The sequence below is a fragment of the Cyprinodon variegatus genome, unplaced genomic scaffold (assembly GCF_000732505.1).
Source record: "Cyprinodon variegatus isolate N-32 unplaced genomic scaffold, C_variegatus-1.0 Scaffold7, whole genome shotgun sequence".
NCBI lineage: Eukaryota > Metazoa > Chordata > Actinopteri > Cyprinodontiformes > Cyprinodontidae > Cyprinodon > Cyprinodon variegatus.
Window position 1 is genome coordinate 1,479,437 of NW_015150460.1, and position 27,586 is coordinate 1,507,022.

General features: G+C 36.8%; 1 protein-coding gene and 1 long non-coding RNA gene across 3 annotated transcripts in view; one reads left to right on the top strand and one right to left on the bottom strand.

Moving 5' to 3' along the window:
• LOC107085364 overlaps positions 1–27,586 on the bottom strand; it is a 67,458-nt gene that overhangs the window by 33,529 nt on the left and 6,343 nt on the right. The window lies entirely within an intron of this gene.
• Positions 1,368–26,019, top strand: syt10 (synaptotagmin 10). Of its 2 annotated transcripts, none has more exons than XM_015375639.1 (7): positions 1,368–1,601; positions 5,028–5,424; positions 14,992–15,553; positions 20,540–20,660; positions 20,917–21,088; positions 22,574–22,703; positions 24,740–26,019. In XM_015375639.1, the coding sequence occupies exons 1-7, from the start codon at positions 1,415–1,417 to the stop codon at positions 24,809–24,811; spliced, it is 1,641 nt and encodes a 546-aa protein (XP_015231125.1). In that variant the 5' UTR covers positions 1,368–1,414; the 3' UTR covers positions 24,812–26,019. The 2 variants fall into 2 exon arrangements, with proteins under 2 accessions (XP_015231125.1, XP_015231116.1); XM_015375630.1 differs by having other exon boundaries at positions 1,415–1,616.

Here is a 27,586-nt window from a genome sequence, read left to right on the forward strand (position 1 = left end):
TTTTTTGAAGAACTGTCACCTTAATTGAGATAAGATCCTCTAAATATTTTAATTTGTGAATGTAACATCCCTGAAGTAAGAAGTACAGTAGATCATTTTCAATGGTGTCAAAAGTTCACACATTTGTGACTTAAGTAGAAGTATAGATACTGCAGTTTAAAAACACTCTGGTATAAAATTGACCTCTTTACTCAAGTAAAAGTGAAAAGTATGTGCTCCAAGACTACTTAAAGTATAAAAGTATGAAGTAACCTTTAAAAAAGAAACAGCCAGATGCCACTATATAAATTGAAAGCTCAAATTTTAGACTATTTGGAAAAATTCTTTGAGATAGAGCCAAGGATGAGGGAGGTCTTGTTCGTCTCCGTCCCCCTGATACGCTCTCGCCTGTCTCCAACCTTTCAGACATTTCAAAATCTTTTTCTGAATCCGACATTGTAGCATGGCATAGACAATTCACGTTTGCAGTTTGAAGAACACCTGCTTGCTTCTGATGATTTCCTTTAGCTAACCAATGAGTGTTGGCGTTATAGGACTCATCTAATGACACTAGTTTTCACTAGATGTGGATGGAGCCAATGATCTGCATTGGTTGACTCACATGATGTGAAATAAATATTTATAAACATTAAACCAAAGCCAAAAGTAACGAGTAACGTTTGTTTTAAAAATGTAAGGAATAGAAAGTAGAGATACTTGTGTGAAAATGTAATGAGTAGAAATAAGACGTAGGAAGAAAAATAAGTAATGGAGTAAAGTATAGATACCTAAAACGTGTACTTAAGTACAGTAACAAAGTATTTGTAATTTGTTACTTGACACCTCTGATCATTTTGCTAGGCTTCATATGCATGAGTAGAAAGAGGTCAAATAAACAGTTTCTTGGGTCCTTCATTTGATCTATTTAACAGATTTCTATCCCACACCTGCTAAAACTGACACACTGCTGTAATGACCAGCAGACCACTTTATGGTAAATCCATATTTTAAACTGGTCTGAACATTGTGTCCTTTTTTTTGTACTTTGTCCCTGTGGAACTTTTTAATACTACAATATTTTTTTCAAGTGGTAAACCATCACATGCTGACATCATGTGCAGGTTTTAGGATGAGGACTGATGGTTATAAACCAGCATGCATGCGGGGACACGCACAGGTCGCCTGTCGCTCATGGGGAACACTCCAGTATTACCAGCAAATGTAATCTCGTTACCAACCCCCCCACGGGATTTACAGCCAAACCGAGGCGCACTGCTATTGGGTGCAGGGGAGGGGTCGGGCTCCGCCACCCCGCTTACTGTTACTCTGATCGCGGGAGCGCGACCAGTTGCTTCTCTGGCACCGCTGCGCGCTGGTTATGGATCAGGACGCAGCGTTCCTCTCTGCTGTCAGCGGCGCGTAGAAAGGTGCCCAAATGAACCACCGCCCACCCGTCTCGTCTGGAGTGCAATGGCTTAACAGGAGAGACATGAGTGTCCGGGCGGAGGACAGCATGACCCTGTGCCAAAGGGCTCTCCAGATCGTTACGGAGCTCTGCCTTGCAGGACACGTGGACCGAGAGAAATGTGCGGATATTTTCCCCTCGGAGAGCAGCATCCAAGGTAAAGGATACGCAGGTAAATTAGAAAAAAAAAAAGTTTTTACTTCCTAATATCTTTTACTGAATTTAATGTAAAGACGATTAGCTGAGGAGAAAAACAAATTTGGTCATGAAATGCTGAAACTGTACCTACCTGTTACGCATGTTGCAGTGCGCGCAGTCCACCCTGACCACACTGCAACAGGTGAGGCGCAACAGAAAGGCACTTTCCTGACCCTTCATTTGCTTTATTTTCCTTTTTAACGTGTTTCCATGCTTCATCCTCCTTTTCGAGTTATCTTATTTATCGAGAACTCATCAAATTTGGAAAAGGAGTGAAATAAAATAGATAGATAGATAGATAGATAGATAGATAGATAGATAGATAGATAGATAGATAGATAGATAGATAGATAGATAGATGTATTCATTTCAAAGTTATAGCATAAAGACTTTATTAGGGTTGAAGTATATGAAATTTTTCTTAAATAATTCTTAATTTATTATCTTGAGGTGAAGGTCCCCGGTGGGAGGGGCCAGAATTTAAAATGCAAGTGGATCTCAAAGGATAAGAATATTCTCGAAAAAAGTTCTTGCAGTAAGTTGATTACGTACAGTAGAGTCATTCATTAGTTCATTTTCTTCCATTTTATTCAGAAATACAAGAAGAACAGAAGAGCAGATTAGTAAAGAGAGAGAGAGATGGATTGGATTAGTAGTTGATTTAATAGCAATTAGACATATAAACCTATTTAGGATTTGGTTAGTGCGAGGATTTTTACATAAACAGGGGAAAACATATCAGTGTTTATGTTTTTTCCTTTTTGAAACTATAAAGCTTTGATTCACACTACAAAAAAGTGTAATTTTTTCTTATAATAAGTGCATTTTTTCTTGAATTGAGGAGGTAAGTGAGACACTGCCACTGGAACAAGACAATTTGCATTTAAAATAAGAAAAAACAACTTAATTGTCTTATTTCAAGTGCATATTATCTAATAATCTTATTTTAAGAGTAAAAATACTCATTCCATTGGCAAATCATCCTATTTACCAACTCAAATGAAGATTAAATACACTTAATTTAAGACATTTTCACTTATTTATAGACCATTTTTGCAGTGCAGTACCTGCTGACCTGACATGCCAACAACATTTAAATTAGGAAAAAATCTGGGATGCACACATGTACAGGAGTGCTTTTGCTTGCTAAACTAGGAATGTTTAAACTAACTATACTTTAACAGTCTGGTTAAGAGTGGCATATTACATCTTTACAATAATGAAAAAGATGAAGAGGATTTGATACAGAAATGCCATCCAGGCTTTGATTCATAGAAAATATTCAATTTTAGTAAGGGCGTTGAAATACAGCTTTTTTATTTTACGATATGATACATATATTTTAGCTTTAAGCATGGTTTAATACCGTTTTGACCTGATACATTACTTGCACATATGATACTTATATTCATTCTTTTGCAGTGTGGTGTATTAGAAGTGGATTGATCAGTGACATTGCTCAAACAAAGAACGATAGCAAAAAAAACAGTCCAGCTGACAGCCTTGGGTCAAAATATTAGGATATGGCCCCCCTACCATAAATATATATTAAATTACATTCAGTTTATTTATTTAGGACCAATTCACAACACATGTCATCTCAGGCACTGTAGAGAGACAATCAACCAGATGATACAGTCAGATTGTCTATATTTATCTAAGGAAAACCAGTTGATTGCATCAACTCATCGGCCCGAAGGCAATCCCTCACACTAAGCATGCTTGTAGCGACAGTGGAGAGGAAAAACTCCCTTTTAACAGGAAGAAACCTCCAGCAGAACCAGACTCTGTGTGAGCGGCCATCTGCTGACAGAAGCAGACATAGAAAAAGAAGCAGGGATACAAAAGGCAACTGATCAACCAGCTCCACAGGTGGCCCCATCCAGGAAACACACAGCCAGGCAACTGTGCTCTGAGCCAGCCCCCATGTAAGAGGACAAATGAGAGCACATACAGTTAGTCATAGTACAAGAAACAGGACTACACTGAAAAACAGGCCAAGCTCTAACAAAAACAGATGTCGATGGCAGCACCACAGATGATATTTCTCTCCAGGATGGTGTAGAATTTAGAGGAACCACTAGCAAATTGAGGGCGAAGTCCCTGATATAAGATGGAGCTTTGCCATTTAAGGCTTTATATATGAGGAGGAGGATTTTAAATTATATTCTGGATTTAACAGGAAGCCAACATAGAGAAGCTAAGATTGTGTGTCCTGATGAAAAAAGTCACCAAGATTTTTTACTTTTCTATCTGAGGTCAATTTAATCCCATCCAAATAAAGTGACTGGCTTATCAGGTTCTTTTTCAAAGAATCTGATCCAAAGACTATAACGTCTGTTTTGTTTGCATACGGAAGCAGAGAGTTATCCAGGTGTTTTCAAGACATGCCTGTGATCTATGTAATAGGTTAGTTTCATCTGGATTTATAGACAGATATAGCGAGGTATCGTCAGCATAACAGTTGAAATTAATCCCAGCTGCCTTTTAATTCTAACAATTAGGATCATATATATAGTAAAGAGAGTTGGTTCCAGCACTGATCCCTGTGGTTCTCCACAGGTGACCCTGGAGCATGAGAAAGATTTATTATTAACATGAACAAACTGAAAGCTGTCAGATAAATAGGAGTTAAACCACTTCACTCCATAAAATACTCAAGTCTTTCCAAAAGAATATTATGATCAACTGTATCAAATGCAGCACAGAGATCCATCAGGACAAGTACAGATACAAGTCCATCATCTGAGGCCATGAGAATATCATTAGTGACTTTCACCAGAGCTGTTTCCATGCTATGATGAGCTCTAAAACCATGTTTAAATAACCTTTTCTGGAAATAAGAAAGAATATTTGGCAGTTTTACATTTTTATAAATATACTGCTATTCCTGTTTTCGTTGTTTTAATCACTTTTTCCTTCAATTGAATTTTCCATTAATATGCTTGAAAACACTAAGAGAATTAAGATCCAAATTCAGTCACATTTGGTAGCTTACTGTCCTCATGGAGTGTGTTACAGACATTTCTTCGTACTCATGATTGTGTAGGCTGTACCAGATAATTTTTTGGTTTTATAACCTTTTAAAAAGCTATATTTGTATTCAGCAAAAAAAAAAAACTTTAAAATATAGCACATTATATGTGTAATGAGAACATATTAGAGAATGAATATTTACTTTAGTCTTCCTATATTACATGCAGTAGTTATTTGACACTGTGGCAGTTTGAAAAGTCTCTACCTTTGAGCTTTATTTAAAACATGCATATCCTGTTTGCTCTTCCTTAAAGTTGCTCTTTCTTCTGTTTTCTCTTTTCTCCCCTGCATGTTCATGTCATATCCGTCCTGTATCACACCTCCTTCTTCTGTGGATTAATTCATGCAGACATCTCAATCAGTCTCCTTGCTGTGGTCGTGGGTTTCTGTGGCCTCGCCTTGTTGGTAGTCTCTCTCTTTGTCTTTTGGAAGCTGTGCTGGCCTATTTGGAGGAGCAAAACTCTGTCTGGCCATGTTGAAAACGGCCTCCATGTGGGTTTCCCCGAGGCGCCTCCTCCCAGCTCCACTCCTGTCATCGAGTGCAAAGTGGGGGAGGTGGAGAAGAAACACCCGCCGGAGGTAAAAGTAAATGGACGTAGTTCTGTAAAGTATCTGGAAGGAGCTATGAAGATCAGTCAGACGTCGCCAGACATTCCCGCAGAGGTGCAAACAGCTCTAAAGGAAAAGATCAGCAGACAGCCGACAAAGATCCAAAGGCAGACGACTGAGCCAACATCCTCCTCAAGGTAACAAGTGCAGTCTTACACACTTCAAACATTGTTCTCACAGATATGATTAATATTTAAAATCTACTTCGGTTTAGACGTGGTTCAGTCACACTTATATATATATATATATGAAATAAAACATAACAGTAGCTGAAATACTGTATAATTTATAGTCTAAAATTAAGGATATTTGAATTGTACCAAATTGACAACAAAACGAGAGAATAAGAGTGTATAGTTAGGGTAAACTTACATAGGAAGAAATATTGCACTTTTTTTGGGTAGGCAATCTAAATAGGCTACATTTTGTGTTTACATTTAACTGTGCATTAAAATTAAATGCATCCTCACCATGTAGCCATCCCTAATGACAGTCTGAGATTCAAACTGGCTTTCCAGAGGGGTCTTCAAGAAACATCTACCCTCTATAACCATTAAGTCACCATTCCCTGCTAACAGTTGCAGGTAGGATGAATACACCCCTTTGTGCACCTAGGTTGCAACATCATTTCCCTGAAGAAGCTCTCCTTAGCTGCAAGAGCTTCATGCTTGGGATAGGAGATATTGCCCATATAAGATGTTAGTTTTCCCAGTTTCTTTCTATCTCCCACTGCCTCCAGTCGCTCAGCATCCTAGAATGCCTTTCTTTTATCTAACTGCTTTCTCTTAGGTGTAGATTTTCTGATGTTGCAACAAAATAGCCCATAGAAGATGACTGGGGTCAACACTAAAACCTTAAAGATGTGTTTAGAAGCCCCCCCTGAACTCCAAAAGATTACAGTCTTCTTATCAGGTAGAGTCTAACCTGACCCTTCCTTTAAATAGCATCAAGTGGTTTTATTCCAATACAGATTATTGTTTAGATGAACACCAAGGTACTAATAAGAGTCTACTCTTAGTTAGGTGGTTCTGCTGCTCAGATAATGAATATGACTTTAGCGGTTCCAGATTCCTCTGAGGATTTTTATTTTGCACTTTTAACTCTGAAAACCATCTCCCTGAACTTCCAAGAACTCGGTGCTACTATAACCAATTGGCAACACACCTGCTCTTGAGTGGACTATGTCACAATTAAACAGGTAGAAAAAACAAAGTCTAAAAAGAGAAACAACATTAAAATATTAATCAAATTTACAAACTCATCTACATAATGAAAGAGTCTGCAAAATAAACAATGTGATACAAGATAACTCAAAAAGTTGCTTTAAAGAAAAACAAAGCATTACTCCAAAGAAAACCCTTTAAATAGTAGAACCCAGCAAGGTAATCAATGACGTCGTCTAGCCAATTTAGCAGGAAATACAGCAACAAACAATGGTTAGTAAAAAGGAAAACAAATACCATGAATATACTTAGAAACAAAACACACAAGTTCAACCAATAATCCAGAAGTAGCTTTAACGTAAACTTCTAAATGGATGGAATCTGCACCATAAAATAAACAAATCTGATAGTAAGTGAAGCAAAGTTGCAAACTAATCCAATAATTATGAATCAGAAATAAGAATAAGGGACAAGTGGTGAACACAAACCGAACCACTTTGTCTCATGGATCATGAGTGAATATTATTTATTTTCTTAATGTCAGGAAACACATTCTCCATTAAATATATATATATATATATATATATATATATATATATATATATATATATCAAATTGAATATGCTTTAATATAAGCTACTATAAGGCGGATTAGGCTGTATAGAAAAGCCACCCCACAACATTAACCTGCCACAGACATTTTTCAGTAAGGCATTGGTTCCAAACCCTGGTCTTTAGGCACCTCTGCCCTCCATGTCCGTTTCAACAAACCTGCATCAACCTGACTGGGGACCAATGCACCAGGATAACTACAGCCTGCTTTTAATGAAGCTTTTTCCCCCACCTTTCTGTTTTCTACATTGTTCTCCATTAATATTATTTACTTGTTGGTTTTACTAGAGTTCTCCATCAAACATCTGCATCCTTTAAATTAATGCACAATTATACTTTGGATTTAAAGATGTATTAACTGCTTAATTAGACTTGCTCTTATCAAAATGGTCAAAATAGAACACTTTTTTGTATTCTTCTTTTATGCATTAATGACATCCGTGTCTTTGCTGAACTGATGTTAACCAGAAAAAGAAAACTTTAGTTTTAGGCTTTAGAAAATTTGAAAGATTTACAGGTTCAATGGAAGGTAGAAAAACTATTGTGCATATCAAAATATACCATGCTTTTAGGTGGCAGTAGTTTAATTTGACAAACATGGATGTCTCCAGTAAAGCACATTGAAATGAAAATACTCATAATTAAAAACACTTATCATTTATTGAACAGTATGTCATAATTTTATATTTAAAGTACTTTCAGAAGTTTGAATAATGAATATGACCAAACTTTTCCTTTAAGGCTGCTACAAGTTTATTATTGCCTATATTTATTGCACAGCTTGTGGACATTTTATTTACCTCTCTTGCCCAATTCACACTTAAAACTCCCCGTGTGTTTGTGTGTCATTTACAGACTGGTTTATAACAATTTACAGCCAAATTCTAAATTAATTTGAATATTTACGCTAAAAAACACAGTTTATTTAAGCGCAGGCAAAAACTGGAATGCAGCAGTTAGAAATGAAAAGAAAAAAATCAAAATACAAGAAATGTCAGGATATTTATGACGTAATGTAAATGATGGAGGATTAAGTAGCAAAGAGGAAACTGTCTCTGTAAGCTGCACATCTGTAAGTAGGTTTTCTCCATGCTAACATTTCTCAAACTTTATTTTGTAGGATAACAATAGATCCTGATTGTGTCGGATATAAAAGCTCAAAATAGTCACCCTGACTGATCAGTAACTTAAGATATGAAATCATTCTGGTAACATAAATCATATTATTTCATCTGAAAACTGTCTTGCCTCTTTCAACCAAGGGAAATACGCTTACTTCAAGAAAAAAATTCTTACATTTATTTAAACTTTTGCTATGTCATGGTTTGTTATGGTACAGGGGCCATAACGAGGGCCAGGGCCTGTTCTAAAGGGACAAAGGCTAACCCCTGTCTAGGACTACCTATGCAATGAACTGATCCGAAAGCCAGGGCTGATGTGTTTTTTTCCCCGCAGTCGAATATTAATTTTCATAATATAATATCTGTTTTTTTATATTTATATTTGATTATATATTAGCCCCTCATCTCTTTCATCAAGGCATCACAGTGTAACAAAAACAACATTATAAATATCTCCAGTTAAACAATGTTATTGTGTTGTTATTTGAAACGAAATAATCTCAGACAGGGGCAAATCTAAATGGGTACAGGGGGCCCATGCCCCCCCCTTTAATAATACCATCATGTAGAATGTCCTACTATGAAATTGTTATATATCAACCAAAAACTGTCAAAAAATACAGCAATAAATTCTATATAGCATTAATCTATTTACTGTAAATATTATGTAGAACCATGAATTCATTTAAACAGCACCAATGTATAATTACATGAATTGCTTTGTTAGCAAGGGCCTCAAATATCCGCTCCATCTTCAGTGATTTTTGGGAAAATACAGATCGATCAGTATAGGTCGACCTTGAACTGGTTTCAAAGCCTGTTAACTGGGCAGTTAGTGTCGCTAGCCTAGAGGTGACGACATTGGTCTTAAGGTGTAAACAAACGTTAAAAAAGGCACATTTTTTGGTTCAAATGAGTCATAACACCAAAGTCTCACTCTCGTCATTTTCTGAACCTTGGCAGCTCTGCTACATGGATGTCTTATAGTAATATCTACATGTCCTAGGCATTATTTTGACAAATTACTGCTTTTTAAAGTCCAGCATTAAGCATTAAAAACTGTTTATCAAGTACACCAGATCAGACTTCAAATCAATGGTGGTGTTTTCTCCAAAGATATTGTGACGTCAGCTGGACATGGTCGGCTTGGCACCGCCTTTATTAAGCACATTTTTTCAAATATTACATATAGGCTGAAGTAGGTCTGGTAAAGTTGTCCTTTTAGGTAACTCTGTTCATGCCCTCTAATTGCAGAAAGAAGAAGTTATTAATTGGTTCCACCAGATTACTATAGGAGCCAGGTGATCCAAAACCTTTAATTGTCTTATACTGAGTAAGCAAAACCTGGCCGACGGTTTAAGTTTTTATTAAAGGACACAAATATCACATTTAATTTGCTCACGATTATATGAATAGCAAAGTGGTTTTAGGATTCAGTTTGGTGAGGTGAAACTGCGATGGATCTAATGTAGAACATTTTGAGGCAATTAATCAGTGGCGTTCGTGGAAGGAAGAATAATAAGTCATAAACTGAGGGAAACACATGTTTTACATAAAGTAAACCACAGCAGTGGTCAAGTATTGACGATGTGTGGCTGATTTGCTTTTGTTGATCCTGAAAATTTGTAACGGCAGAATTTCCCTTTCAGATTAATAAAGATGAATAAAGTTTTACTGATTGGAACTGCTTCATCAAGTATAAGGACATACTTGAAGAAAGTCTCACCATCTTAGAGGAAACTAAAGCTTTGCAGTTTTTGGACTTTCAAAGAGTTTGGTCAACTAAAGCATATTTCAAAGTTAACCAAGGCTTGCTTTCAGGAGTCGTAGAAGATCTCCGAGTGGCCATCATAGTTGCACAATTTGTTCCATTTTAAAGATCAGTTGTAGAATTAGGGAAAAGCAATAAGTTGCAGATTTAAAACCCAAGAATATCAATCAGCTAGAAGCCTTTGCCAAGATGTGGGCTAAGATTCTACAGAACAGCTGCAGGAAGCTGATGTCCGGCTGTGAATCATGTTTGTAGCAGGTCATTAGAGCAGTTCGTGGCTCTGCCAACTACAAAAGATGCTTTTCATGAAGTAGATGAGACTCTTGTAGCCATTAAAGTGGCGTTTTATGTTTAATTCTGAGACACAGAAGCTCTTAGACATTTTATTTGTTCTTGTTAAATGAAAATTAATAGTAGATTGACATTGCTTTGGATTGAATAATTTTACCTGCTTCTATAATCATGTTTAATTTGTTGAAAGGCCTACTAAATGAAACAGTAGCTAGAAAATTTGTATCCTAAATCCAAAGTTATGCCCTGAAAAAGGAGTTTTAGACGTGTATATTATTTTTCTTCAATTTAAACTATGTATAACATTGTGTCAGTCAATCCCACTTAGAGGAAATTAGATTTGTTTGTATTATCCTCCCCAAGAAATATAAAAAAAATTGCTCCCTCCGTGCTGAAAGCAGTTTCTGACAGTGTCCTGGAGGTACTTTGCCATGTCTCATGTAAATCACCACTGACTGCACAGTGACCTTGGACTTAGCAAACTGAAAGAAGACTGGAGCCATACATCTCTGTAGCATATGTGACATATGTTCTCAGTGCAGTTGTAACCCTATAATCACTTGTGCGTGAGTCAAGCTGCCATGGCAACATCGGGAAGAAACCCCAGTTATTAAACAATCAGCTCTTGCTCTTCTTTGTTCCCCAGCTCTGTGTTTAAACTAGAAGGTTCATAATTAGCAGTGCTGCAGGGCCGGAGCTGTCATTGTAGAAGGGCAGGTTCCCTTGTGACACGCAGCGGGCAGCTGTGATCGGTTTCTCACAGGGAGCCGTTATTGACACTTGTCATTAGGCTCATTAATTCAATTATATTGCTGCCAAGGTCTTCATTAATCGCACACCCACCGGTCAGCCTGAGAGGCCAAGCTGGAGATTAAAACGCCCACTGCCACAGACTTTTCCTCCCACTTTTCTGACAACCGCTCCACTCTCCAAGAAATGCCTGAGATCATTCAGCTAGAGGATGTTATGACAGCAAAGAGAACACAAAAATAGTTCTGACACTTTGTGTTTTTTTTTTTCTTTCACTGTTTATTGATTTGAGGGAGAAGATAAATGTTCCTCATATATTTTTGTTTAACTGTCATCCAGCAGGCCCGTTAAGGTCACCCTTTAATGAAACGCAGTTAGAATGCATTATTGATTAAATGTTAGGAATGTGAAATACTAACGGTGGGGGATATTTATAGCCATCCAGGTATCTGAAACACAGAATAATGTAATTTAATGAATTCTTTTTAAAGCTGATGAATCCTTTTATTTAAATCTGTGAATGCATCAACATCGTCAGCTAATTCTATGGTAATCAGCCTGTAGGATGTATCTGGTAAAAAGCATGAGCCCTTGGATTTGTGTCCAATGGGTAAAGATAAGGCAGCTGTAAAGCAATGGTGACCTCACTACACAGTAGATAGAAAATTAAGACCTAACATATTTTACTTAGATGGTGGTAAAGCCTGAGTAACTGATTACTTTAGAAATCTGCCAGCTTATTTCTAACATCCTTGGAGCCTTCTTGGACCGTGCATTTTCCTCAGTCCTGGCTGTGGGGCCCATTACCTGAATTTCAATATTTAGCTGTGGAGGACAGGGTTTATTATTTGTTTCTGCAAGCTTTGACCTTCACCTTTCGTTTGTAAACAGTGCAAACACTGTCGAGGGTAGGAAAGGAACTCCAGACTGATGTGCCGAATCTGGACAGCCTTTAGCCTTGTGGGTGTCACTCGGATAGAGCCTCAGTCTGTGCTTCGACCAGGAGCTTGCTTTTCTTTTTTCTTTTTTTCCCACAGAGGATGGGGAGATACAGTAGGAGATATTGCTTTTAATTCTGAACCTGCTCCAATAAGTGGAGGTGAAAAACAAGCTGAGCCAAAAGGCAAGACTCTTAGATAATTGGTATGGGTAACATTCCAACCTTTTAGTAGATTTGAGATGCAAGTACATGAAACAAGCTTGCTCAGTGGAGTTGCTGGGCTTTGTCTTATTGATGTGGTTAAGATTGAAGCCACTGTTTTGCTAAGGGGGAACATTTCTGAATGAGTCAGAATACGTAGTCTCTGAGTAGGAGGCCTCTTGGGCACCTTCCTCTTTTGCTAGGAGACCTCAGGGCAGAGCTAAACATCACTTATAACTTATTGATGGTTAAGATCATCCCAGAAGGAACGGTCAGTAGGGTTGTCCAGGTTTACCTCCTATTGAGTGTTCCCATGTACTCTAAAAAAAACTTAGACACAATTTGTTGCTCTTTATTATGTTTGTATCAAATAAGAATAATTAAAATGCAAAAGAAGCTTATAGAAAAAGATTTTATCTTTTACACACGTGCTACTCCTCCTCTTTAGACCCCTAAAAACTCAAAGATATGATTTCAAAATGGTTTTAAATTTTAGTTGTCTGGCAGTTTTCCTTCCTTTAACTGCTTCCTGAAGCAGTTAAAGGAAGATCAAATTGGTTTAGCTCAATGCTATCTGGGTGTCTATTGTAAATTTGAACTACATTGTTTCCTACAGTAGGACTTTGTCTGGATCATCAGAGTTTTCCTTCTATATTTGGGAATTGCCAAAGAATGATGAATGATTTAAGCACAGTATTTATTGATACACTTAGAGCATAGATTGGTTGCTTAAGCTGCAGGCTAGTGCAAACCATTTTTATTGAAATTCAAGATTTTTATTGTTTTAATTAAGCGCAAAGTCACAGTATCAAGCATTTCAAACAAAAGTCAGTTTATTTAAAATGTAACCAAAAGTATAAAAAAAAAACATATTATCAAGAAAAAAAAAAGAGAATTCATGTTAAATTGTGCTAATTTCTCTTCAGTTTCTCTTCGCTGCCTCGTGTCAGCTGCACAGATCCTCTTTGTTGTTTACTATACTTTAGTGTTGCATTTAATCTTCCGCTGTGCTTCCCATGTAGTATAATTTGTGCCACTGCTGTGATTGTCTTACCGTCGGAAAGCGGGAGGACCAGTTGCTAGGTGACAAGATTGGAGGTTCAAACAGAGTTTTGTCTGTAGATGTCAACCTCACTGAAATTTCCACAATAAGGTAGTTGGTATATAGGGTCCAAATAGAAATGCAAAGGATGTCTTTTTTTTAACACAACAACAACAAATCTTGTTTTAACTTGGATAGAAATTTAGTTCAACAATCGACATGAAAGAACTCCTCTGTCTTTGCTTTAAAGTGTTCATATTTATAAGCGAGCAGGGGATAAATTTATCCCTGCATATCAAATAATTTAATATCTCTGCACCGTACAGGTAAAATAATATGTACTTTAATTGAAATTAGTCATTTAAAATTTTGTTTTTCAGGGTTCGAGTTTTTTTTTTTTCTCTGATGAGTGCCGCTCTCATTTAATACACGATGCCCTTTTCAAACTTGATTATTATTTGTTAATTAAAAATATCCATCCAATCCAAACTGCTTCCTACTCTATGTGGTTATTTATTTGGAATGGAGTTCAAGTCACCTTTGTTGAAGCATCCAGAATTCCAGGTTGTGCATAAAACTTTTTCATAGTTTTGCATGTAAGAAGGTTGCTTTATCAGTTCATTGCTGTGATGTTGTCATATGTGTTAATTAAATAATACTACACTGTCAGATGTGTAGTAAGGCAATGTGGGAATATTACTCTCCTAGCATCAGGTCTTCCAAATACCATACAAGCAAAAGACACATTATGAGTTTTGGTCAATCTCCAAAGATTAGGCCAATTTTGAACAGAAACTAAAGCAGCCTACATGTTTTACTCAAGTACAAGTAAAAATGAGCCCAATAAGAAATTACTTAAGAGTAAAAATGTATTTGCCAGAAATGCTACTCAAATCCTCTGTAAATTAAGGAATTTACAGACCAAAAAATAAATAGTTGCAAAATTAAATTAAAGTAAAAAATAAAATACTTTTTCGAAATCATTTTTACATTAAACTTATGTAGGAATGTATGGGGAATGTCTTGTGTTTCAAAATGTGTCAAAATGATTTCTTTTTCTATAAACAAACTGGGCTCCAGATTAAAAGATTGAATCTTGATTTTTCCTTACATTTGTTGCAGGTTGTCATCAATGTGTATAAAAGTAATGAATACGTTTTTAGAAAGAAAGAAGTAGAATTACAGATATTTGTGGTCAAATATAGAGAGTAAAAGTACATCTTTGGTCATTTGCAGCAGTTCTCAGTCAGTATGTACTGTAGTATTAAGTCAGTTGCTCAGATATTGCTTATAATTGCTTAGTTGATATGTTTCTATACTGTGTATAAAATACGGAGTAGAACAGGGTTTTTGTTTTTCAACTTATTAAATTTGAATTTTGAGGATAACCTAACATTGTAAAGACCCAGTATGCTCCCATTACAGAAAAAAAAGCCAGAGCTAACTATGACAGAACAATTGCGTCCTTCACTGCAATATGTTTTACTAATTATGTAAAATAATATGTTTCTTTTTTGTTAAACTTAAAGTGCAGGTGGAACTGCCAGTGGTTTATTAGACTATGATGTTCTGTGGCCTCAGTGCACCCATGTATGCGATAAACATAATGTTTTTTGGCTAGAAGACAACATTTATCTTAAAGGAGATATTTTTGTTTGAGAGAAAGGATTTGAAACCCTCAGAATCAGAATTCCACCAAACTCGAAATGTTTGTTCACCTAGATAAAATACTAAACACTCATAGGCACTGCAGAAAAAACAATTTCTTTCATATTCAGATGTTTAACAAAAAGTCCTCTGACTTTTCCAACAGGCACAGTTCATTCCGGCGCCACCTGCCTCGTCAAATGAATGTCAGCAGCGTAGACTTCAGCATGGACAAAGTGCCTCTCCGGCAGTCATCTACAGTGAGCATCGGAAGAATAAAACCAGAATTGTACAAGCAGAAGTCAGTGGATTCTGAGGACGAAGCCAAAGGGCATGTTGAAATCTGTGGGAAACTCAGTTTCTCACTGCGTTACGACTATGAGGAGCAGGCCTTGGTGGTAAAGATCCTCAAGGCCTTGGACCTTCCTGCCAAGGACTTTACAGGCACCTCCGATCCATATGTGAAGATCTACCTTCTGCCAGAAAGGAAGAAGAAGTTCCAGACACGAGTCCACCGCAAGAATCTGAACCCCACGTTTGATGAGACCTTTTGTTTCCCTGTGGCGTATGATGAGATCTGCAACCGCAAGCTGCACTTCAGCGTCTACGACTTTGACCGATTCATGAGCCACGACATGATTGGCGAGGTTGTGGTGGACAACCTTTTCGAACTCTCAGATCTTTCAAGGGAGGCAGTGGTATGGAAGGATATCCACGCTGCTACCACGGTGAGTGGAAGACCTTTTTAAATCCACTATTACTGCTGCTGCTGTGGGTAAACATGCTGTTAATAGGTATTAATGTTGTTTTTAGAAAGCTCTTATCACTAAATATTGCACCAATTCACTTGTGAGAGCCTGGAATGCTCTACACTGCTTGATATAAGAAGCAGGTGGAACGCATTATATAATTCAAAGGCTTTGGGAAATGCATTTAATCAGCCAAACACCCACACACATTTTCCAGAAACTGCTGGGTATTCTGCACAAATAAATATAACCACAGAGTAAAAATACCAAGCAGCAGCTACAGTTGATTTATTATAGCAAACTGTACAAAAATCCTGGGTGCTTAAACAGACTGCACAGCTATAAACTACTGCTGATAGAGGAAATGAAGATCTGGGCCATATGCCTTCTCTTTAACACCAACATTTATCAGACTTTACTATGCTTTATAATGAATGCATTTATTACGATAAACATTGAGCCTGTGTTTAAAATGTAAACTAACTTTAAGCAACTAAAAACTTTAGAGAACCTCAATTTTGAACAGATCAGCGATTATCTTACAAAGTAAACAGCTATAAATGCTCATTTTTATCATCTATGGTGCTAGATTCTCCTACAGATCTCTGCTCTTTGCTCCCTGAAAGTACAAACAATATTGGCAAAGATGTCATCCTGGTTGTCAGTTGGCTGGCAAGACTGGTTTATGTCCTTCATTTGCTTAGTTTTGCTACACCACAGGGAAACAACTGTAAAAACTCTAAAAACCTATGTGCATAACACTGCATATAAACTAGCAGCTCATAAAGGCACAGCAGAAATTCTTGATTTTTCTTTCTTTGCAGCAATCCCTCATAACAAGTATTGTGCATATATAAAACCTGCCTATGTGTATGCACAGACTCGTCACAGGCTGCCGTAAGATTGCATCAACCAGCATTTGTCCCATGTCCAACTGTGTGGTCTTGTTGGTCAATTTGCCATGAAAAGTATGTCTTAAACTATCTCTGCAGGCGTTCAGTGGGGTCAAAATCAGCCTTTTTTCTCTCCGTTCCTTAATTCTGTATATAATCTCTGACCTATTCTCAAGGTCACCATATCTTAGGGAAAAGAGTTTATTGCAAAACAGCAGACAGAGAAATGGAGTTGCCACTGGTTGCAGATTATTGTCTGGATGCATGTCATCATTGAGATTGCCTCCAAACATAAGTTGGTTTTCCATTGAACAAGTCATCCTTCACCACTAAATGTCATTCACCTAAAAGCTGGTAAGTATGAGCAGGAAGTTTATAGGAACGTTTAATGGGTTTAACACTCCTGTAATGCCAAACCCATAACAATTGCAGCATCTATTAAAATGTTTAAGAATAACTGTCAAGTATTGTTAACTAACTGCCCATGATAAGAGCAAGTTTATTGGATCGAAGCTCAGTAAGAAAATGTTGCTTCCTAAATATTTTGTTTCTCTTTAGCTCTTTTCTCAAAACCTGAATAATCCTTCTTACCATGTTATAAGAGTTATATTATGTGCTTAGGTTTAATGTACCTTTCTCAGATATTGTGTAGGAACACTGTAATGACCTCGGAGATGCATTGGAATCTCTAAACTGCTGATAAGAAAACCAATTCAGACTGTTTTAGACACTTTTTCTTATCTAAACTCTGAGTCATACATCCAGTCTGGAGCAACCATTCCCTAGTTTTATGGTTTCATTATTGTATACTTTTTTAATATTAAATAGTTTTCTTTAGCAGTGGTTTCTCTTCTCTGGGGTAAATTGTCTGAGGCTAAAGGCTGTCCTCTTGTCTGGGAACATAACGACACAAAGAGGTTGATACAGCCTCCGTAGTGCAGGGAGCAGGCTTATAATGAGACCAGAATTCCCAGCTTGGTTCTATGGTTTTTATCTTCTTTAAATTGCCGTGGGAAAATATTTGCTTCTTCTTCTTCTTCTTAAACAGTACCTCTGTTTTTGTTCAGATGATTTCATTTACAAGGGGAAAGAAGCTATTTGAAGCAACGTTTTGGAGGCTTCATCCAAAACCACTGAACCACAGTGAGGACAATTAGCCATTAAGGAGGAGTACATAGAACAGTGGGGAACTTTCCCAAGAAAACTGAAAAATGACACCAAGCGTGCACACAGGAACATAAAAATGATTCCCAGAGTGACATTTAGCCCTGCAGGCCACACTTGCTTCACATAAGGCTTAATTGTTATGACTTAACTATATGAAATTTAGCTAAATATGTTTAGATGATCTTCAAGACTTAGAAGAAAATAATCATTCATTACAGCTGGGACAAAACTGATCCAGTTTTATTTGGGGGGGAAAAGGTGGTGGTAGTATGATGGTCTGAGGCTCCTTTGGTGTTTCAGAGCCCTGGAGAATTAGCAGTTGTACATTAATTCTTCTCTGTGATAAGAGCATTAAATATAAACTAATGGTGTTTTGTTTTTTTGCCTTTCAATCTACCTATCTTAACAACCAACTCGACCTTTAGACACAGAATTATTATGAACAACTCTAAAGAAAAAACATTTTATTAATGAAGCTGGTACTTCTCTAGTTTTATTTAGTGCAGTTAAACAGTGCAAGTATATGCATCATATTAATATAATAATTACAACTAAAAGCATTTATATTTATTAAAGAACCAACAGTATAAAAATATTTAAAGCTAAGGTAACTCTTTAGATCAAACCTTCATTTATCAGGTAGATTTAATAAAAAAACATTGTGTTTTCCTGCAATCATAAAGAAATGGAAATGAGTTAGAAACATGCTCCATTTTGTCCAATTATTGACTACAAATAAGATGCAACCAGTTTATAACTCTTCGGCTTTATAAGTACATAAGCAGTTTCCTTGACTGTCAACATTTCAGCTAAAAAGCTTAAATTATTGATAATTATACTTAATTGATCTCACATTGGAGAAATGTACCCATGCATTTAACCCATCCCCTTGGGGATGCAGTGGGCTGCCATCATGGAGCGCCCGAGGAGCGATGTGGGGTTAAAGGTCGTACTCAGAGACTAAGATTATTACTATGAACCTAATAACTGCTGTAATGTCTGAATTAATAGGGACTCAAATAAACCAAATCTAATTCCAAAGATAATGGGAGCAGAGGTGTCAAGAGTATTAAGGTTTAAAACTCCAGTAGGAGTATACATCCCACTGTTTCAAAACCATTTTGTTGAAGTTAGAGGATCAACTTCAGCTTTTTACTCAAGTAAAACTTCAAAAGTACAATTTTTAAAACTACTAAAAGAAAAAGTATGCACTACCTTATTAAAGGAACATTTTCTACAAGTCTGGATAACTTTCTTATACTTAAGTTTCTTAGTTTTATAACTACAGTAATGTAGTTATAACAGTGACATGATAACAGTGACTAGTAAACTTTGCATAATCTTGAACGGCTCTTTATTTTTGGTGCAGTACTGAATCCAAACACAAATAAATTAATCATCTGGATGAAACACATTTTGATGTTTTACATTTTTTTAAATACTAACAGGCCATAACGAAAATTAGCTTAAATTAACCAAAATTAACATGTCTAAATTTAACATGTACAGAGTAGAAAGCGGAGATAATTGCAAGAAAAATAGAAGTAAAAAGTTGTCTAAAAAATAATTACTCCAGTAAAGTATAGATAGCCAAAATTTCTACTTAAGGTAACAAAGTATTTGTACTTTGTTACTTGAATGGGAGTGAATATAAACAGTTTTTTAAACAGTAATTTTGTTCAGTAAGGGTAAAAGCTTTAACTCAACATGGTCCTATGAGGAAAGTAAACACCCCTTAAATTTAATAGCTGATTGCGTCGTCATAGGGAGGTTACTGGGAGAGTTTCACATTAATGTGAAGGAAATTTGCCCAGTTTTCTTTGCAGGATTCTTGAATTCAAGTTTACATTGAGGGTTTTAAACACAAAACTACCCTGATCAGCATCTCTTCAAGTTTGGGTGTCTGTTTAAGCTTCAGGATTTTGTTGTAGAAATGCATGTTTCCATCGTTCAAGAGAAATAATGCAGAGGCAACATAGCAGCGTAGGGCCATCAATGTTTGATTGTAAATATGACGTTCTTTCTCTGAATTGCTGTTAATTTCCTACTTGTGTAGCTTAACTCATATCTTTCGAAAATGTTGTGGAGCTGTAAAGTCGTGCTTTAGAGCTCATCCATGAGTGGCGTTTCGCCCACCGACCTTTTATGAGGCAAGTGAGGCTTGCAGTGCTTTAGATGTTGTTTTTAGTTCTGCTTTGAGCTCCTGGGTGCATCACTGGAGTCATTTTGGAGTCAGCCACTGCAGAGAATGTCCTCCTAATTTAGAGACAATCTCACTGTGGATTTGTTTTCCATTAAAAAAAAAAAAAAAAAACTTAATTTGGGAATTGATTTATTTATTTATTTTGATGCAGGTTATCTTTCTCTAATAGTAAAATGAGTCAGATGTGAGACATTTTGGTGAAAGTCAGGTGACAATGGGTGAAATGTGGAAGGAAACTAAAAGGCCTTTTAACATTTATTGTAGAAACCTAAAACCTATGCTGGTTAGATTTAAATTAGAAATACAGAGATGTGCAACATCGAACCTCTTCCCTCCATCTTTTTCCTCCATTTTTATTAAATGTATTTAAAACAGACGCACATCCCAAATAAACAACTATTATCTTGCAGGATTGGTTATTGTTTCTGAAAAAAATAATAGCAGTTTTTCCTAATTTGAAATTATGATTTAGTGACTATGAATGTGTGTTTTAAATGTTATAGCGGCTGAGAAATTAGTCCAACCCAGAGCAAAATGAATTTTATGGTATACAAAGAATGCTAATATGAAATCTGAAAACTAAGTAGGTTCTGCATCGTTTTAAAGGTTACCGTCTTGATTTGCCTTTTTAATTCACAGAATGGGGTCGGCTCATTTAAAGCAGGCTAAAGTCTTTCTGTTTTCTCCTCTTTCACCCTTCAGGAGAGCATCGACTTGGGAGAAATTATGTACTCGTTGTGTTATCTGCCCAAAGCGGGGAGAATGACCCTAACAGTCATCAAATGCAGGAACCTCAAAGCCATGGACATCACAGGCTCTTCAGGTAACCCTGAAAGCAGATAAAGCTGACATCAAAGCAAACTGAGGTTTAAAATTAGCTGAAATACAACAGCAGGTGGCCGCCTAGAGCGGAATGAGTGCAGGAGACATGAGACAGAGAAAAGACATTGGTGTTTTAGATTTTGCTTTGAGAGAAAACTGTAGAACATTTATTAATTAATATTCTCAAATTTTTGAACTTTGCTTTTCTCATTTCAATGAAATTCAGCACATTGAAAACTCCCCATTTGTATAAACAGATCCGTACGTGAAGGTGTACCTGGTGTGTAATGGACGGAGGCTGAAAAAGAGGAAAACCACCACCAAGAAAAGCACACTCAACCCCGTTTACAACGAGGCCATCATCTTTGACATTCCTCCAGAGAACGTGGAACAAGTCAGTCTGTCCATCATGGTGATGGATTACGATCGGTAAGTGGAAGACTCACCTCTAACTCAAGCAAACCATAACCTACTAAAATAACTAAACGCATCAATAAAGCGACCAAACTCCCTAACATGGATTAGGTCAACATATGCATACAGTATACAACATATGTGTTCAACTGTGAAAGAATCTAAACAAGAAAATCCCATTTTATGACATTCATACATTCCTTCTGCCTTTTTTCAAATGGAATATTTTCAACCCATAAACGAGCAAAACCTTTGTCTCTTTAGAAGGCTAGTTTCGTACTCATTACACCCTTATTAATGATTCCTCCATCTTCTTAACAAAATAGCTGTCTGGGAACAGTGGGGGGTTAACCTGCAGAGAAATACTATAGAAGATAAGGAATAGTTTGGGAAAAGAGGCAACTTTTGGCAGCCTGATAAACCGGACTAATTTAGTTTGGATAAATGAGACATCGGAAGATTGTAGATGAGAACAACCCTTTGTTTTTTAAACCGTTGTCTGTGCCTATTGGCCAACGCTCTGTCCAATGAGCGCAACTGACTGTGACATAGGAAGCGTGACAGAAAGCTGGTGGGGGAGTGTAAACAAACAGCCTATCGCTAAAATGGCGAATACGTCCTTCTTAAAAATGAATGATAGGCAGAGCCTCTTCCTGCTCACATTTCAACGAAAACCCCAAGTCTAATCCTTCCAAAACTGATTCCAAAGCTGAGTCAAACGAGAACTGTTTAATAGTTGTTGGCATCTTTCTTGTTGTGCTTTCTCCAGCATCACGCAGCTTTGTCGTCACGCCCTCAAAACCCCGCCCGCTTTGCATCCAGAAATTGAAAACACATCGCTGCGTTGTGATTGGCCCACCAGTTCTAGGGCCTGGGACATTGATCGAGGCTAGACCAAACACACAGGCAACAATGATTTTGGCCGCTGGCAAGTGGGGCTAGTTTATTAGGCTAAACTTTTGGTGCAGTTATAAGAAAATGAAAGAAAGTAAAGATGTATTTTGTAACGTATAAAAACAACCAATACCGAGGACCATGAGCAATAAGGAGAACTGATATGCAGCAGGTTCTTTGATAGACTTCTACTTTAAAATCAACCATCAACTGCAAGATTATCCACATTTAATTATGGAGCATATATCTTTATCTTTTGTAAATTTTGTTGGTTTTGATCTGCTTATTAACCACAAAATAGTGGATTTCTGTATATATATTATATATGACGTGCTGCTTATTAACTGAAACTAATCAAGGATAATCTACAGAATTTTCTTTTACCATTTAACTGGTGCAGCTCTACATAAATCTGTACATCAGTCTCAAAAAAAAAAATAAAAATCTAAGCTAATAACCTCTTTTTATTTCACTTCTAATCTATGCACTATTTCTTTCTTTACATTGTTTTTTATTGTGTTGTAGTTCTGCCTCCGTTTAGGCCAAGGAAAAAGCATTGCTTTGTGATTCAATTGCATCTTAATTGAAGTGTGTTACTCATAACAGGGTTGGACACAATGAGGTGATCGGTGTGTGTCGAGCAGGTCCAGATGCAGTGGGTCTTGGACGAGATCACTGGAATGAGATGTTGGCCTACCCGCGGAAGCCCATCACACACTGGCACGCTCTGGGAGAGGTACATAACTGTCCCCTTTTTAACTAGTTTGCATTTATTTCCTGAGTCTGAGAGTCAGAAGCTACTATTTACCGAGATTCATAAGGAGTCCTGAATGTGACATTTACCAGGTTTTACTCTAGGTTGAAAAGACAGGATTGCTAAATGTTTATATATGTAATTTATTTGCATTTTTAGCCGTTCGAAATACCAAAGATACAGAGGCAGCATCATTAGCATCTGTGAAGGTTACTTTGAAAATATCAAAGTACTTTTGTGTGAAAATCTGACAAAAGTAAAGAAAAAGGTGCAAATGCTGGAAAAATATATTCCCTGTCAGCTGAGTTAAGATTTCTTTAAAGTTTTTTTCTTTGGTTTTTGCATCTTTAAACGAACTCAAGGTAAAAGGTTTGATGTCTTCCTTAAAAGCAACAGAACATAAGTTTTCTTCTCTAAGGGAACTGCTTCTCTAAAGTTAGTGTAATTAATTTGTTGTTCTTCTTTTGTCACACCTACTCTCCACCTGATGAATAGGAAAAAACAGGTGATTACATGTTTCTAGTAGCAAAACTATTTTTGCAGTTTTAGTTTGAAAAATAACTGTGATCAAAGGCAAAAACACTTATATTTAAACTAAAAACACAAATATTCTTTTTTATATATTCAGAGATGTTTCAGAAAGTCGTGACGTTCTTGGACATTCAGACCAAGGATCATTATTATTATTTGACTTCTCTTTATTTACTTATTCATGCATGATATAAGTTTTTTTATATGTTTTTACAGTATAAATATTATGTTTGGAATGGAAGTGTTAATGCAGCCATACTTTTCCAAACTTAGAGGTGACTATTTTCTTTTCTACACTACATTTTCTGAATCTACCGTTAGGCTCCACTGTATGATATATCACCAGTCTGTGCAATATTCATATTACAAAATAACTAATAATTAGTGTTGTACCAATACCAGTATCTGTGAGTACCGACAATAGAGCACTGATACCATTTTGAGAACCAAAAGTTTATTCAACTATTGTCACCTAGGTAGGCAATAAAAAGTTCTACTGGATTCACTTTCTATTAGTCATTTTCCTGCTTCACAAAGGTAGGCAGCAGCTTGACAAAACCAAGATGGCAATTATTTTACATCCAAGTATTATGCAGTTCTTCATATACACACACAATCATTTGAAACAGATGGTATCAGCCGATGCTGCACAGCCAGGTATCGGGTATCGGTATCGGGAGCCAAAAAAATGGCATCGGCACAACAATACTAATAATTGTTTGAATAAGTTTGAATTTTCATGATGGTGTAACTTTCAGATTCCCCTGCCCCAGTTCATGAGTCAGGTGGGTCACCTGTTGAAAATGTTCCTTGTTTTTATCAAATAGGTTTCTATATCAAAGGATAGGTGAATATAGAGTATATACATATAATATTTAAATAAGTTGCTTGTACAGACAAGAGAATCAGAGACAAATAGATCCAAGCCAGAAAACCATCTGGGCTAAAGAATAGAGATGCAAAAACACCAGACTTCCTCCTGACATTTCTACTCCCACATAAAAAAGTATTAATGAAAACTAATAAAGGATCTAATGTGTGCTCAATGTTAGCTCAGAAGCTAAGCTTTTCTGGAGGTTTTTTCTCACTGTTTTAATCATGGAGGCTTAAAAGTCTTGGGTTCTGACTTCAGTGTAAACAGATCAAATATTACAGGTTGGTTTTTAATTAGGATAGTTTGTAGTTTGGTTTGCCAACTTTGAGATTCAACCTTTAATTCAAAGGGTTTAATAGTTTGCACTAGAATTACCTCCTAACCTATTTTTACATTTCCTTGGTAAGTCTACCTGCTTTTAGCTCACCCTTTATGTTAAGAAAATCTGCAGACTTTCTGAGGGTCCTTAAAGGGTTTTATTGGAACTTCTGTTTTTTTTTTTCTGTCTAAATTTGCCTATGATCACAGTGTGTTCTTTTAAGTCTATGAATTACCAGATCAGTTCACCAAAGCAAACAGAAAGCCTCAGTAACTGTTATATTTTGCCTTGCAGGGGCAGGGAAGAGCAGCTAGCTTTGAGAGTCAAGGTTCGTGTCCCTCTCCCAAACCTCTGCAGACACCCTGACAATTCCAGGTACAGTCAGAACATGGATTCCGTGGGAAACCAGAGATCCCTGTTTAACATTCTCCAGGATATATTGTATGAAGACTGATCATTTCGTCTGTGGTTGTATTATTCACTTGAATCCAACTTAGTTTAGTGCTCCACAGAGACAGCTATGCACAACACTCACAGCACTCTGCTTTAGACACAGATAACCAGAATAGTAGGCATTGAATCAAGGATTTTATGGTAGTTCATTCACTGCAGATAATTTAACCCCTTTCAGTATTATGAGAATCTTTCAGGCCTAGCTCATTAATGTTTTGCTATTTTGATTTACAAATGGCACAAAGTTAAAGGGCTATGCTGCTTAGAGCCAGGGAAACATTTAGTGATGAACAAACAAGTCACAACCTGATACCTGCAGGTAACTAAAAATCTGCAGGAGCTTAGTAAAAGTCAGAAAATTTATATCTTTCACATATGTGTTTAAGTATTAATCTCTGACTTTAAGGGAAACAACTGCTGCAGGTACATGTAGCAAACATGAGAGGATGAGGATAGATAAAATACAAGTTTACTTAAATTTTATCTTTGTTTCCTAAAGCCAGATGGAATCTCCATTTTTAATTGATCAAAAGAAAATGTAGATTTTATTTTTCTACCAACACAACAGGATTTATGTAGCCCAAATAACATACTCTAAATTAACAGCAGTGTTTTCAAACATCGTTCTATACTTCAGTTATCGACTGCATTGATTAAGCTTCAGTTCCAGTCAGAGGTTTCCACCTACTTATCACAGACATGATTGATTAATTTGGGTTTATAAATGCTTCAGCTTTAACGAGGTATCCATATGGATTTTGGGGCCTTATAATGTTTGCTGCAGATTTGGCCACTGAACATAAATCTCCAACTTCAGAGAATCTAAGTCGTTTTAGTTAAATAATGCATTGCGTGGGTGAAATTAGTGCTTATTTTAAGTACTAGCAGTTTGTCTATTCTGCTCGGAAATCCTCGGTGCAACAGATGCTCACTGGATTCTTCCTCTATAGACCCAACATATAGTGGTGCATGAATATCGCACTAATGTATTTTTTTTTAATACCGACACCGACCAGGGCTGCACAGTGGCCCAGCAAGAAGCTTCTGGGTTTGATTCCAGTCCTTGGAATGGAGTTTGCATGTTCTCCCTGAGCATGCGTGGGTTCTCTCCGGGTACTCCGGCTTCCTCCCACAGTCCAAAAACATGACTGTTAGGTTAATTGGCTTCTCTAAATTCTCCTTAGGTGTGAGTGTGTGAGTGAATGGTTGTTTGTCCCGTTTGTCTCCGTGTTGCCCTGCGATGGACTGGTGGCCTATCCAGGGTGTACCCCGCCTCTCACCCATTGACAGCTGGAGATAGGGACCCCTTATAACCCCAGTGGGGAAAAACGTGACAGAAAATGGATGGATGGATGGATAGATGGATGACACCAACGATATACCTGAAGTTTCTTTTATTCCTTCTGATGTCCGGTTTGTAGAAGTTATCTCCACCACGTCTAGATGCCTACGTGCAGCAAATCAACCTATTCTCATTATGATTGCGTGTGAAATCGTACGAAAAGTTATGCACCGTAATTTTGTACGTTTTGGACGTTTTTTTTTCGTCGCATGCGCATCTGACTCATCATTCATGAATATAGAATATAAATTACAATTAGCCCTAACCCTGACCCTAAGATATAAAACAGCAAGCAACGTAGTTAGAGACATGAATAAGTGATGATTGCACTGTTTTTCCCATTTTTACGTCTGTCCGCAGATCTGCTTTTTTTTTCTATCTGCCAGCGCATGCGTACTGATGTGGTTTTTTGAGGAAAAACGTCCAAAAACGTACGAAATAGTGTGCATAACTTTTCGTACGATTTCACACGCACTCATAATGAGAATATGTTGAGCAAATGGCCACTATATAACGGCTGAAACACCGTTTGTGTTAAAGACAGTTGATTTACTTTTTTGTGTACAGAGTTAAGAGAGTTGCCGTGTACACCCTCATTGTTTTTTGGATCAATCGCATTGCTTCCCAATGGAGCAGTTGTTACCACTGTCAGTCTTCCTGCATGAAGTCTAAAATTCTTTCCTTTTGCAAGCCTGAGTTTTCTCCAGCTTCGTCCCATGGCCCAAAAATATGACTGTTAAGTTAAAGGTTACTCATAATTACCCTTATTGTGAGTGCATGGGTGCAAGAGCCACATGATTTTAATAAACATATAAGAGGATGTTTACCACCGATTTGGCACAACAGTTGTTATTTGGATTAGAGAGAATAATTTTAAAAACTTGATGTTAAGTTTTATCCATCTAACTATTTTAAACCTGGGGAGATCAAGCTGTGTAAACATCTGACTGCAACTGTTCAATCAACGGCACAAACATTTAAAATACAGTACGTGATGCAAACTTTAAATATTTTAAGTTACTTATCGCATTGGGTGAATGAAAAATAAAAGTGATGTTAAAAGAAACTACATATACAGAAACCTTCATTGAACATTTTTTATTGTCTGAAATTCAGGGAAGTGTTCTCAGAAAAAAAGCTTCACCTGCACACAAATATTTCTGTTTACATTTTTCCACATAGATTTAAATTCTGGACATCTATAGCTACTACAGAACCCATCTCTCAATGTTTGTAATAAACTTACAACTCAGCATAGCAATTAGAAAAGGCTATGTACTGTTATCTTATTGCACATGCAGTAAAAGATGCTTTTTCTTTGCTTTGTTCTTAATATGAAGAAAAAA

Bases quoted from the DNA above. Each gene is read 5' to 3' on its own strand.
- syt10 (XM_015375630.1), top strand. From the start codon at position 1,415: ATGAACCACCGCCCACCCGTCTCGTCTGGAGTGCAATGGCTTAACAGG. The intron at 5,425-14,991 runs GTAACAAGTGCA...CTTTTCCAACAG, and splicing joins GAGCCAACATCCTCCTCAAG to GCACAGTTCATTCCGGCGCC. The intron at 22,704-24,739 runs GTACATAACTGT...TTTGCCTTGCAG, and splicing joins ACTGGCACGCTCTGGGAGAG to GGGCAGGGAAGAGCAGCTAG.